This window comes from Natrix helvetica (genome assembly GCF_964273705.1).
Source record: "Natrix helvetica genome assembly, chromosome: 3".
Lineage (NCBI taxonomy): Eukaryota > Metazoa > Chordata > Lepidosauria > Squamata > Natricidae > Natrix > Natrix helvetica.
In genome coordinates this window covers 60,105,936-60,120,710 of record NC_138549.1, presented here as the reverse complement: position 1 = coordinate 60,120,710, position 14,775 = coordinate 60,105,936, and the positions used below count along the sequence as shown (strand labels likewise).

At 40.3% G+C, this 14,775-nt stretch overlaps 1 protein-coding gene across 2 annotated transcripts in view; it reads right to left on the bottom strand.

Annotated features, from left to right (window-relative positions):
- Positions 1–4,928: 4,928 nt before the first annotated feature.
- Positions 4,929–14,775, bottom strand: part of NUF2 (NUF2 component of NDC80 kinetochore complex) — a 54,006-nt gene continuing 44,159 nt past the window's right edge. For both annotated transcript variants that reach the window (XM_081948779.1, XM_081948778.1), the window contains one exon: positions 4,929–5,763. In XM_081948779.1, the coding sequence (XP_081804905.1) occupies positions 5,644–5,763 (120 nt within the window). In that variant the 3' untranslated portion in view covers positions 4,929–5,643. The remainder of the gene's footprint in view (positions 5,764–14,775) is intronic.

The window sequence follows — 14,775 nt, the reverse complement described above, 5'->3', positions numbered from 1 at the left end:
TCCATTCAAGATAGGATATTTCAAAACATCTTGGCAGAGTGGTAGGAGTAAAAAGCAGCCACTCATCCAAGATTCAACATAGTACGAAGCCATTAGCCACAATAGGAATTGCACAACACCCTTTCAGGACACAAACCCCTTCATTGCACACCTCCAGAGCAGTCCAAACTTCAAAGTCACAACAACCTGGGAGCTCAAGTAAACAAAAAGCCAGAGGTTGACCAGATTAGCTTAGACAAACACATAGGATTTGCATTTCCTCTTTTGCCTATTGTTCTGTCTCCACTACACATTAGTCTGTGTGCAGCTCCACATGCAACTAAACCTACCTATCCTCCAATAAAACAGACCATGTGTGTAGATCTGAATGCTTTCTTGAAAGAACAGGATATGGCGAAACTGGGAAAATAGGAATACATACAATGAGAACCAAAAAGAAGATGCACAGTATTAAGTTACTGCTGAACATAACAATTAATAAATTGGATGACCATGTGCCACAGATTAAGATGGATTCTTCTTTGTGCTTCTGCCTTCTCTAAAGGAAATGGAGTCTGGCTTTCCAGCATGCACTTGGTTTGAGTGCGGGCTGATGGGTAAAATGGGTTGGGTCAGCTTCAAACAATATGCTTGGCATTTTGTCTCTCCGGCCACTAGATAGGGCTAGAGCGCAGTAACAGTATATAAAGATTGTGTCAGCATTCCAGAAGGACCCAACTCCAATTAAAACTCCAAGACAGGCATTTTCTCAAAGTTCCCATTTATTAGAGTAGGTATACAGGCACATCTGGGAAAACGGAGAGTTCCGGGTTTTCCCTCAGTAAGTCAAAAGTCCAAACCCAAACCCAGCACCCATCAGTCCATTACATGTTCCAATCCCAATCCATCCCAACTCGAGACATCACTTCAACCACGCCTCTTCCAGGTGCAGGAATATCATGACCTTGACTGAAAAGAAGAATGCTATTATGTCTAACTACATTCCCTCTACTAAATCTCCCCCTTCTAATTTCCCAAACACAAGAATGCAGCAGCATGAAAACTTCTGGTGTTAATGTGGCTTCCAAAGCTGACAGATCATATGTTAGAGTATATTTGTCCCTCTGGCCACTAGATGGGGCTAGATTATATAAAAGTTATATGCTGGGGCATGACACCTATAGAATGAGTCGTGACCCCTACATAACCTCAACATGACCTCATAGGAATCTGACAACAGCCAATAGAATATTAAAGGGCATGTTCTTGCACAGGAACAGGAAGCTCAAATACAAAGCCCAAAGAAAGTATAAAAACCCAGCCACTCTCAACTTCATTTTGTCAGCTGCCCAGAAACACATGTGGTTGGTGGTTCTGTTTCATAAATAAACCTCACTTTCCAATCAGCCTCCATGTTCCTTCTTGCTTCAAATGCTCCACTATCATCATCCCGGGCACTCAAGGGAGCAAGGCAGCATTTGCTGCTGGGTGGCCAGCTGCCCCTCCCGCTGCTCCTTCCCCTAGCCATGTTGGACTTTGAAGAGTTCGAGTGGTAGCTAAATGAAAACAAACAGCATAACGAAGTGTGGTTGGGGGCAAGCAAGTCCAACATGGCTAGGGGAAGGAGCAGCGGGATGGAAGCACTGAAGGAGCGATTGTTGTTGTCCCCCCTCCCCTTTCCAGAAAACACCCCCCTCCTTCCTCTTCCCTGGACCTGCATCGCCAGATGGCCAGCTCAACTTCAGGCAGCTTCCCATTCCATTGCAGAGGTGTAGCCTGATGGGCGGGCTCTCTCAACTGCTGCCGGGTCACGATAACTCTCTAAAAAGTTGGCTTGCCTCTTCTTCCCACCCCCCGAGTGGGAATCGCCGAGAAAGGGGCCAGGAAAGTGTCGGCGCTTGGCTGCAGGCATGTTTGCAAGCTGCCTGAAGTTGAGCCGGTCATCTGGTGAGAAAAGGTTTGGATGGAAAAAGGCGTGAAGGAGTATGGCTGTTGTCCCCCCTCTATTCTTTCCAGAAAACAGCCGGCTCAACTTCAGGCAGCTTGAAAACGTGCCTACAGCCAAGCACCGCCACCTTCCTGGCCCCTTTCTTGGCAATTCCTCCTCAGGGATGGGAAGAAGAGGGAAGCCGGATTTTTAGAGTTATGCTCACCCAGCAGCGGCTGAGAGAGCCCGCCCATCTGGCCACTTCTCCTGCAATGGAATGGGAGAGAGAACTCCCAATCTCTTTCAACGGGAACATGTGATTCATAGCGCTTGGAATATTTCAGCTTGGGGATGGCTTTGGCGCTCTTTTTGGCCTCCCCCCATCCCTTTGAGTGGGGCAAACTCGTTTGGGGAATGAAAATCTGGAGCGGCTCCCCACTTCAAGACAAGGTTGAGTGCTGAACTTCTCCCGTTAGGAGAGAGCCAAAGCCATTCCCGTCTTTGGTGTCAGGAGGCTTCACAGGGAGGTCTGCTAGAACCAAAACAAGAGTCGCCTGCGCATGCCAGGGGGTGTGGTGGGGAAGCACCAAAAATGGGGAATGGGAGAGCCATGCCACCCCCCTACCCCCCCTGAATGTACGCTCTCCCCCCTTCCCCTACGCACGTACCTGCAACCTCCCTCTACTCACCACATTCACACGTGTTTCCTGCCGACACCAGACACCCAAAAACCATCTGGCTGGCGGGGGGCGTGGGCATGCATAGTGGGTCTGAGCTGGGCAACTGCTTGCGTGCCAGCAAAAAGGGCTCTGCGTGCCGCCTGTGGCATATGTCCCATCACGGCTGAATACTGTCGCCCTACCTATTTAACATATGCAGAGCACATCATGAGAAAGGAGGGGCTAGATGAATCAAAAATTGGAATTAAGATTGCCAGAGAAATATCAACAACCTCAGATATGCAGACGATACCACTCTAATGGCAGAAAGTGAAGAGGAACTAAAGCCTCTTGATGCAGGTGAAGGAGAATGCAAAAGTTGGCTTGAAATTTAACATTAAGAAAACTGAGATCATTACATCTGGCCTGCTCAATTCCTGGCAAAAAGGTGGGAAAGAAATGGAGGTAGAGACAAGATTTTATTTTCCTGGACTCCAAAATCTCCGCAGATGGGGACTGCAGCCAAGAAATTAAAAGATGCTTGCTCCTGGGGAGGAAAGCTATGGCAAATCTAGATGGCATACTAAAAAGCAGAAACATCACCCTACCAACAAAAGTGCATATAGTCAAGGCTATAGTTTTCCCAGTTGCAATATATGGCTGTGAAAGTTGGACCATAAGAAAAGCTGAGCACCAAAGAATTGAGGCCTTTGAACTATGGTGCTGAAGACTCCTGCGAGTCCCGTGGACTGCAAGACGATCAAACCAGTCAGTCCTAGAGGAAATCAACCCTGACTGCTCTTTAGAAGACCAGATCCTGAAACTGAAACTCAAATACTTTGGCCACCTAATGGGAAGGAAAGGCTCACTGGAGAACAGCCTAATGCTGAGAAAGATTGAAGGCAGACGAAGGGGAGGACAGAGAATGAGGTCGCTGGATGGAGTCACCAAAGCAGTAGGCGTGAGCTTAAATAAACTCCAGAGGATAGTAGAGGACAGGAAGACCTGGAGGAACGTTGTCCATGGGGTTGCGATGGGTCGGACATAACTTCGCAACCCAAACATTCTTATGTAACAAAGATTCCTGATGAATCTGCAAATTCAGAAGCCCTATCCCACACAAATCCATTGGAGCAAGCACATCATTCAGTTCTATCAGAACTTACTGAGATCCTAGGGAGAAATTGGCCACAAACTTTCACTTAGGAATCTATGGACAACTTAATGTTGTTTTTATAGCAATTCTTATGTCTTTCAGGTCTCTGTTCAAAGTTGATTGAGTTGTCACAGGGCAGATTTATCTTTGTCCTGACTGGCCAAAATTAATTATACATTCAGCATTAAAAGTAAATATTTGATAGTGCAACAGTGTCACTTAGTGGGCAAACATAGGATTCTTTTTTTAGCAAATATACTGGTACATCTATGACTGAAAAGAGGAGTGGAAAATATCTACAATAGCTGGTTGACACTGCAAAAATGTGATAATGTATTAGAAATAATTAAAATAAGTGAAGCATTTCTCATTTTTCATATCATTAGGCCAATCTGATCACTTCTGAATACAATTACATAATTATTACAAAATAGTCAGATTAAATCCAATTTTTTATAAGGTTATCATTCAGATCTGGATTTAACTGGAAACATATCACAGGGCTGCTATGACGATAAATAGAAAAGCACTATGTACCTTGCCTTGAGTTCTTTACTGCAAGATAGAATATAAAACTAACACATAAACAGCTAATAACATAATCATGTTTTTTGGACATACAGTACAATGGAGATTCTCATTTAAAACTTAATGCATTTGAAATTAGTCTTTAAATTTAAATCTGGAACTGTTTTGAAAGTGATATAAGACTAGCTTTACAATCCCAGGGTTTCAAATTCTTTCTACTTGCCCAACTCAGAAAGTGCTATGAGAAAGGTGGCTAGACAGCAGATATGTGTCCTACAGAAGTTCCCTTCCTACTGAAGCACCCTATCCTTCCAGGAAAGAGTAAAAGCATGGATCTCTGGAGAACTACTGATGTAGTTAGTATGATTGTTTGTGTAAACTATTTAACCTAAAAATCACAAAGCAGGATTCCCCACGTCAAGCAGGGTTTTACTGATATTTCTTACTTGAATAAAGGCAATTGTCTATGTACGCAATCACAAAAACATTAGAATGAGTAAAACAATTCCATTTTATGGACTTTTATTGAATATAAATATAATCCTTATTAAAATGCTGAATATGGGGTTGCTAATTAATATAGAGCTAAAGATTTCTTTAGATACAATTAACACGTTTTATTTTAAAAATGACCCATGTTATATTCTTTATAAACACATCACCATTAATGCATCAGAAAGAGATTATCAAATTTGGTTTTTATTATGTAGAAAAATGAAACATGTAGGTTAGTGAGTCTTAACTTTTATTTTTTAGCAGGTTTCTAAATCATCATATGTAAACCCTCAATCAGAAACATGATGCCAGTGGGCACTTTGACTCATACAAGTCATTCAGAGGATGTTCATAGGACCCTACATTTCAAGATTAAAAATTCCTAGCAGAGCATGATGGTTGCTCACTGAAATGTTTACAAGATTTTCTGCAAAAATCTTGTGGAACTTAGTAATGTCTTGAGATTTGGGCTGTTAAAATAATTGGTGCTACGGGAATTGTCTATAACAGTATGCATAAGATCTCGAAATTTAAAAAATTCAATGGCCAATATTTGCTGCTGAAAATTCAAGTGATTTTTTTTACAATGTAATTAAATAGAATCATTCTAATAGAGAAAATGTTGGGTTAGGGTTTATAAACTTTTAGATTCACAAATCTTTATTAAATGACTAAAGAAAATTTATAAATATATGACCATTTGTAAGGTACTATTATCATCCAATGAAAGCAAATTCAAGTTCGCATCTCTTAATTCTATTAATTTAAGAAAATATTAACATAATGGAAAACAGAAAATAGTCATTTGACAATTTGTAAGCTCTACAGTTCTTGCACTTAAAAGGCTACTCCATATTTTTAGCTCAAGAAAATGATGTAAAATAATTAAAATTACAATATCAAAAAAGTCCAGTTAACTGAGCAATTTTGTCTTCTCTGGATGATATGTAGCTGTTCGCTGTCTTGGCCAGATTTTCATGATATTTCTCCAAGCCAATCCTCAAGCTGAGGTAGATCTCCTTAAAGAGATAGAAGATCAGCAGACATTATTTTTTATAAGAGACACGAGATCTACACATACACATACACATACACACACACGCATCCTTAAGTGATGTATGTACTGGACCGTGGTTTGTACTATGTCCATGATTGACTTCTGGCAAGGGATGGGCTATACCTCTCAAAAACTGGAAAGAATATTTTCAGAAAATGACTGGCTCAACTTATCAGGAGAGCTTTAAAGGAAAATTGAGGGGAGAGTCAGACATAAAGATCTTAAGTGCTATATATACATGCACAAAGTCTGGGTAACTAAAACGGTGAACTTGAACTATTAATACATGAAGATAGATATGATATAGTTGGAATAACATAAATTTAGTGGGACGAAACCCATGACTGGAACATACTGATAGAAGGATACAAACTGTTCAAAAAAAAAAAAAACCCCAGACCCCATAAAAGTGGAGGTGGACTTGCATTGTCTGTAAAGGACCACTATATTGCTACAGAAATGCATGAAACCGAACACGAAAACCTCCTACAATGCATATAGGTCAATATAAAAGAAAAAAAGAATGACATGGCCATAGATGTATACTAGAGGCCACCCAATCAAGCAGAAAAAATAGATGCCCCCAATTGGAAGACTGATTCTGCACCAAGTGAGAAAACAAATAGGTTCCTAACCAATCTAGTTGACAACTTTGTTGTCCAAAAGGTAGAGGAGGAACTAGAGGGACAGCCATACTGGACTTAATTCTTACAGAGAAAAAGTGATAGAGGGAGTTGAAACTGCAGGAACCTTGGGTGACAGTGATCATGTCATACTAGAATTCAACATAACACAAACACAAGCAATAGAACATAATGATACCAGTCTTAGATTTTATACAAATTAACGAAGTTGGAAGGGACTTTGTAGGTCATCTAGTCCAACCCCCGCCCAAGCAGGAGACTCTACACCAATTCTGACAAATGGCAGTCCAATGTCTTCTTGAAAGCCTCCAGTGATGAAGCTCCCATAATATCCGAAGGCAAGCTGTTCCATTGGTTGATTGTTCTCATTGTCAGAAAACCTCTCATTTCTAGGTTGAATCTCTCCTTGTTCAGTTTCCATCCATTATTCCTTGTCTGGCCTTCAGGTATCTTGGAAAATAGATTTAACCCTTTCTCTCTGTGGAAGCCCTTCAAATATTGAAACACTGCTATCATGTCTCCCCTGGTCCTTCTCTTCACTAAACTAGCCATGCAAAGTTCCGGTAACCGTTTTTCAAATATTTTAGTCTCCAGTCCCCTAATCATTCTGGTTGCTCTTCTCTGCATTTTTTCTAGAGTCTCAACATCTTTTTTATAGTGTAGTGACCAAAACTGAATGAAGTATTCTAGGTGTGGTCTTACTAAGGCTCTATAGAGTAGTATTAGTACCTCACTTGATCTTGATTGAATCCTTCTGTTAATGCAATTTAGGATTACATTGGCTTTTTTGGCTGCCGCACACTGCTGACTCATATTTAGCTGGTTGTCCACTAAGACTCCAAGATTCTCCTTACAGTTACTGCTATTAAGCCTGGTTTCACCCAGGCTATATTTCTACTTCTGGTTTTTCTTGCCTAAGTGTAAGACTTTACTTTTCTCTGTTGAATTTCATTTTGTTAGATAGGAACCAGTGTTCAAGTCTGTCAAGATCCATCTATCTCGCCTATCTTCTAGGGTGTTACCTATTCCTGCCAGCTTAATATCATCTGCAAATTGGTAAGTTCCCCTTCTATTCCCTCATCTAAGTCATTTATGAAGATATTGAAGAGCACTGGACCTAAGACAGAACTTTGTGGTACTCAACTGCTTACTTCCCTCCATGTAGATGTAGACCCATTAAGAACTACACATTGAGTACGGTTTGTCAGCTAGTTAAGAGTCCAGCGGATGCAGAGATGGGCTGCTCCTGGTTCGGACCAGTTTGGGCAAACTGGTAGCGGTAATTGGGCCTGGGTCGCCGAACCGGTAGTGATGGCTGGCTGGCCACGCCTATGAACCGGCCTGCCCCGATGCTCACCCTGCCTCGCCTTCGCCACATGCATCCACAAAACTGCCTCATCCTGCCTACACACAGATAAGCATTCACGTTAGCCAACCCCCCTCCCCATCTCCTGAAGCTGCCGGCATTGCAGCCGCCCCTCCCCCCTTGGAGCTCCAAGCAGCAGCAGGGTGGCAGGGGTGAGCTCTCAGCACTTTTTCCACTGGTGGAAAAAATTCTGAGAGGGATTCTTACTCACCTTTTGTCAGCTATCTGGAGCTCCAAGAGGTGGTGGTGAGTTCCAAGCGGTGGGTTTGCAAACAAGGTGCAAAGTGGCTCTCAGAGAGAACGAAGCAGGTGTGGTGCACACAGAGCTGCCACTTCTTCACAACAGCCGAGGAAAGAAGAGGTGCCTCTTCCGTCCTCAACTGTTGCGAAGCTTTGGGTGTGCCACGCCCGCTTCATTCTCCGGCCCCTCTCCTTCCTTCCCTCGCTCAGCGGCTACCGCCGGGGTGCCACCAGGGCAAGTGTGGGGTGTGTGCGTATAGGGGGAGACAGGGACCATTTAGCACTGAGGTAGAAATAGGGGTCCTACTACAGCTGGCGGGGGGCACTAAGGATCAGCATCTGGGGATTCTCTGCCTGGTGCGTGCAGGACCAACCGACTGACCGCATCACCTTCTCACCCCCAGGAACCTTCGGTGCCAGCTGGAGCCTGCAGGAGCACCCAACCCGAGAAACTTCCATCACTTGGCGGGCTCCTCGTGACTCAACAGACAGACACCGCAGGAGGGCAGGAAAGAAGCTGGTCTTGGGAGAGACTTTCCTTCCCCCTTCAGAGAGCCCGTGCAGGGAGAGAGGAGGTTTGAATGCGGGCGGGCAGTTTGTGACCAGTGTCTCCTTCACTCATTGGGGCAGGCGCAGCAAGACACATGTCGTAGCAGCGCTCATGCTACCTGCCTGGGTGAAGACACGCAGGCGGGTGAATTTTTCTTCTCTTTCTTTCTCTCTCTCTCCGCCCACCCGCCTCATGCTGCTTTTCCTCCCACTCCTCCCCTGCATTGCATGGTCACAAGGACCAAAGAAATAACGGCGGAGAGTTAAGCAGAGACAAGAGGACGCCCAGAGGGGCACTCCCCTTTGCCCTTGGTGGCGGGGGCTGCTTTATCGCACACCTTTCTTTCTCCGGCCCCTCTCCTTCCCTCACTTGCCCTGGTGCCACCCTGGCGGTAGCAGCCTGTATGCTGCCTTCACCCAGGCAGGTGGTGCGAGCACTGCTATGACATGCGTCGTGCTGCGCCCGCCCCAAAGAGCGAAGGAGGCATCAGCCACAAACTGCCCACCCGCGTTCAAACCAGTCCGCCTCATCTCTCCCCAGATGGGCTCTCTGGAGGAGGGAAGGTGTCTCCCAAGACCGACTTCTTTCCCGCCCTCCTGTGATGTCAGTCCGAGGTAGAAGCAGCCGCAGCAGCATGGAAAGCGAGGCTTCTTTGCCAGCCTCCCAGCTGGCAAAACAGAAACATTTGCCAGTTTGGTGGGTGTGGCTAGGTGATGGGGCATGTGACTTAGCGAGCGTGTGCATGAGTGACATCAAGTTGGCCACGCCCGCTCAGTCACATGCCCCCTCACTTAGCCATGCCCACCGAACCGGTAGTAAAAAAAATTCAAAACACACCACTGGTCTGATACTGATGTTATTTATCCCACTTTTTTCTATCTTATAAAGTAGTAGGTTGTGTTCCACTTTGTCGAATGCCTTGCTGTAGTCTAAGTATATTATGTCCACAGTATTTCACTGGTGTACTAATTTAGTCACTATGTTGAAGAATGAAATAAGATTGGTTTGGCATGACCTGTATTTAACTTGCTGACTGCTAGTTATTTCTTTACTTGTTTCTAGATATTGGCAGACATGGGTTTTTTAAAATATATTTTTATTTGACATTTTCCAAAGATTAAAATCACAATTACACTTTTACAGCTTTCTGTTATCGGTATTTCTTTTTTCTGATTTCGGGTTTTCCGTTCTATTATCTAATACATATTCTTCTTTGTTTCATAATTTCTCATTTTTACAATATATACATCTATGTACAATATTTCCGTCTCTATTGCTTTCTAAGTATATCCCATCTCTTTTCATTGTGTTTACTATGTGTTCCTTATGCATTGATTTTACGTCTCTTCACCTATTCCATGTCTTAAAGTTTTCTGTTTCCTCTCTATCTCTTAGTTCCATCGTTAGTTTGTCCATTTCCGAGCATTCTAGCACTTTTTATGATTTCTGCATTTGAGGGAATAGTTGTTTCCAACTTTGGGCATATGAGTTCTGGCAGCAGTAATTATATGAAGCATTATATATTGGATATCCTTACATTTTTTAAATTATTCCCAGAAGAAACAGCTCAGGGTTCATGTCAATTTTTTGTTCTATTATTTCTTCTAACCATTTTTTGAATTTTGGTCCAGAATTCTTTGGCTTTCGGACACGTCCACCACATATGATAGAAGATCCCCTCTTGGTGGTTACATTTCCAGCAGTTTGGAGATCTATTTGGGAACATTTTGGCTAATCTCGCCAGGGGTAAATGCCACCTATAAAACATTTTGTAGATGTTTTCCCTATAGGATGCCGACATTGTCGATTTAAAAATTTTTCCCCATAATTTTTCCCAGTGCTCCAATTCAATATTGTACCTGAAGTTTTTAACGCAAATTATCATTGTTTCCTTCATGGTTTCCTCCTCCATTTTGAATTTTAAGAGACAATTGTATGTTTTTGTAATCATTTTTTCTTCTGTTCCTGTTACTATTTTGTCCAATTCTTGTTGTTTGTTTTGAGATCTGTACTGTTCTAAATCCTTTTTGTATCTTGTTTGAATTTGTAGATACAGCCACCAGCCTAATTCAATTCCCTGTAATTTTAACTCCTGATTTGTTTTAAGTTTTCCTTCCCATCCAATAACTCCTTATATGTCAATATCGTGTTCTAATTTATTACATTGGGGTTGATAATTACTTCCATGGTTGATATCCATCTAGGAATTTTTGTGTAAAAGTTTCTTTTGTTTTTTATCCATATTTCTAATAAGGCCCCTCTTACCTGATGTCTCTGGAAATATTTATGGACTTTACTCTTTCCCTCCCAGATAAAAGCATGGCAGCCCAGCTGTAAATCATGGCCCTCTATCGTCAATATTCTTTCATTTTGGAGTACTATCCATTCTTTGAGCCATGTTACCGCTGCTGCCTGGTACTAAAGCTCCCAATCTGGGAGGCCAAATCCTCCTTTGATTCTAGAGTCCTGTAGTAATTTTAATTTTATCCTAGCTTTTTTCCCCAGCCAAATAAAATTTAAAATTATTTTATTTAGTTCCATGAAAAAGTTTTCTCTAATTTTACTGGTACAATTTGGAATAGAAATAAAATTTTTAGTAGGATATTTATTTTTATGGTTGTAATTCTTCCAATCAATGATAATTGTAATTTAGCCCAATTTTCCAAGTCCTTTCGTATTTGTTGTAATAATTTTGAATAATTGTCTTTTTTTATAGAGCATTTAGCCGTTAGCCAGATTCCAAGATATTTTACCTTTTTAACTATTTGCATTTCCAATACTCTAATTCCTCATTTTGCCTTTGTGTAAGATTTTTAGTAATTATCTTCATTTTATTTTTATTTATTTTTAAGCCTGCAACTTTACCAAATTCCTCTACTTCCTGAATTAATATTTTCCCTGTTTCAAGGGGGTGTTCTATTATAAAACCATATCATCCGTGAATGCCTATGTTTTGTATTCTTCCTTTTTAATTTTTAACCTTTTTATTTCCTCTTTTTCCCTAATCCGTGTTAGTAAAACCTCCAATGAGGGTAAATAGCAGAGGAGATAGTGGGCATCCTTGTCTGACCTCTTTATTTATAGTGACTTTCTCTGTTAGATCTCCATTCACCATTATTTTAGCTGTCTGGTTTGAATATATTGCCTTAATCATTCTAATAAATTTTTCTCCTAATTTCATAATAGCTAATTGTGTAATAAGAAACTTCCAATTTAAATTATCAAAAGCTTTTTGCGTGTCTATCAATACTAATGCTCATTGTTTCTCTGGATGTGCTTCATAGTATTCTAATACATTCATTATAATTTTTGTATTATTTCTTAATTGTCTTTTGGGTAGGAATCTATTTTGATCCAAATGAATAATTTTTTTAAATTTTTAAAAAATCTTTCTGCAATAATCATCATAAATATTTTATAGTCAACATTTAGCAGTGAGATTGGCCTATAGTTTTGGATCAATTGATTGTTTCTTCTTTTGCAATTAATGTTATAAATGCCTCAGTCCCTGAACTTGGCATTTTTGCTTGTTCTAATGCTTCATTGTACAATCCTAACATGATTTCTTCAAAAGTTTTTTGAAATTTTTAATATATCTCCGCGGGAATCCCATCTAATCTTGATGATTTATTGGGTTTTTTGGTTAAGAGTTATTTTCTCATTTAGCATTTCTTCTGCTTCATCTCAAATACTTGATAGGTTTCTCTCTTGCAATTAATTTTGGAGTTCTTTTTCTGAGATGTTTTCCTGACGGTATAGAGTTTGAAAAAAGTTTTGGATTATACTTTTTTCTTCTTCTGTCTTATGGAACAAATTCCCATGTTCATCCTGTAATTGCGGTATTAGCTTTTAAGATTTTTCTTTCTTCAATTTGTGGGTCAGCCAGCTGCCTCGTTGATTTGCTATTTCGAAAAAGTTTTGTTTCGCCATTTTTATATTATGTATCATTTCTTCTTGAAGTGTTAGATTAATTTTATGTTTCACCAAATCTCTCTCTTCTTTGATTTTAATATTTTGTGGTTGTTTCTGCAATATGGTCTTCAACTCTTTAAAGCTTATCCTGTAATAGTGTTTGCTGTTTCCTTTTTTCCTTATTTCTCCTTGCTGTATATGCTATTGTTATACCCTGCACATAGGCTTTTGTGGTATCCCATAGGTTTTGTAGTGTTGTTTGATCTTTCTTGTTTTCCTTGAAGAAAATATTTAATTCCTAATCCATTTTTTGTATATATGATTTTTCTTTTACAATTCTTTGATTTAGTGTCCATCTTAATTTTTTCCTCTGACCTTTCCATTTTACCATTAATGGATTGTGGTCTGCCCATGTACTTGGTGAAATCTTCTTATCTTCTATGTTATTGATCAATTCTGAGTTCATCCATGCCATATCTATTTGCGACCACAAATTGTGAGGATGGGAAAGGATAGTCTTTTCTTTGGATTTCTCTGTCTCCATGCATCCCTTAAATTTAATTCTTGTACCATTTCAAAGAAGGTACTTGGTAGTTGTCGTTTTTTCTTTTTATTCTTCTTTGTATTCCTATCATCCATTTGTTGTCTGCCACAGCATTGAAATCACCTATTATACAGACATTTTCTCAATTTGATTCAATTATTTTCTTGTGTAATTTATTATAAAATTATTTTTGGTTTATATTTGGAGCATAAATTGTCACCAGCAGAATTTTTTTTTTATTTGTTGCTATTTCCGTCATTAAAAATCTGCCTTCTCTATCACTGAATATTTTCTTTGAATTTAACCAATCTTTTATGTATATCGCAATCCCTCTTTTCTTATTTTGTGCTAACACCAGATGCAGCTTTCCTAATTTGGGGCATTCTAGAATATTACCATATTTTTCTTTGATATGAACCTCCTGTAGGCAGACAATATCTATATTCTGTCTTTTGAATCTTGTTAATGTTTGTTTTCATTTGGCCGGTGAGTTGATACCATTGATGTTCAAGTATATCATCTTTATTTCAACTTCCATTTTATTTGTATGTTGGTGTTGGTCCTTTCCTTGTTCTTGTCTTGGTTTGTGTTCCTGTCCTGGCTCCTTCTCTCCTGTCATTCTGTTTCCCTTCGGTCCCTTATATCCTGCTCCGGAAGTTTTTCCTCTAATGTCTGTTCTTCCTGGTTCTTATTTTCTGCTTCCTCTCCACCATCTTGTTCGTCTTCTCCTATTATATAGTGATCATAAAACTCCTGTGCCTTTTCCAGCAAGTCAATACAGAATTTTTTTTTCCTGCCAGGTTATTAGCATCACCTCAGTGATAAGCCATCTAAACATCACTCTGAGTAGTTGGGTTGATAGGAAATGGTAGTTTCTTCTCTGTTCCCTTATCCATTTTGGTATCTGCTTTAGTGTTATGATTTATTTTTCCTTATAGACCAGAGACTCTTCTCTTGTTTTGCTGTAGCGTCTCTTGTCTTTTTTCTTGTAAATCTTACATGTATCTCTCTTGGAAGTTTCTGTCTGCGTGCATAGTTTGTGGACCCTATACAGTCGTTTTCCGCTTCCTGCTTGCTTTTTTGCAGAAGTTCGGCCATTAACTTTGGAAGATCTTCCTCCTTAGTTTCCACTATATTTTAGAATCTAAGATAAAACATTTCTCTCCTTCTCGAAATTTATAATGGCCTCTTCCATTTTTGTTTCCCACCATCATTTTACTTTCTGTTTTAACTAATTTCTTTTCCATTTGTTCCGTTCTAGCTTCCACTATTTTAATTTTTTGTTCATTTTGTGTTATCTTTTCCTGCATTGTACCAATTTTATCATCTAGTTTGCGTATCTCTCCTTTCACCGCCCCCATATCACTCTAGTTCTTCATGACTTTTGTCATTACCTCCTGCATCTTCATCATTTTCTCCTGGATTAATGTTAGGGTTGATTGCATGCTCTATAAATTTATAGTGGGGCCTGACTTCTCACCTCCTAGCATGCTTTCCACTGACTGTGGTCCTGATGGGGATACTATTGTCGCAGTTGTGTGTCGTCGTCCCCATTTTGGTACCTCTGGTGGCTCTACTCTTCATTTTAATGTTTTTAAAAGTTTTTCCACAGTACCATATATCCCCGTTTTTCCCCTTTATCTATGTTTCTTTTTTTTTTTGGTCTCTGCCTCAATGAAAATCAACATAGAAAAAGTTAAGTCTTAAGTACGTATGCC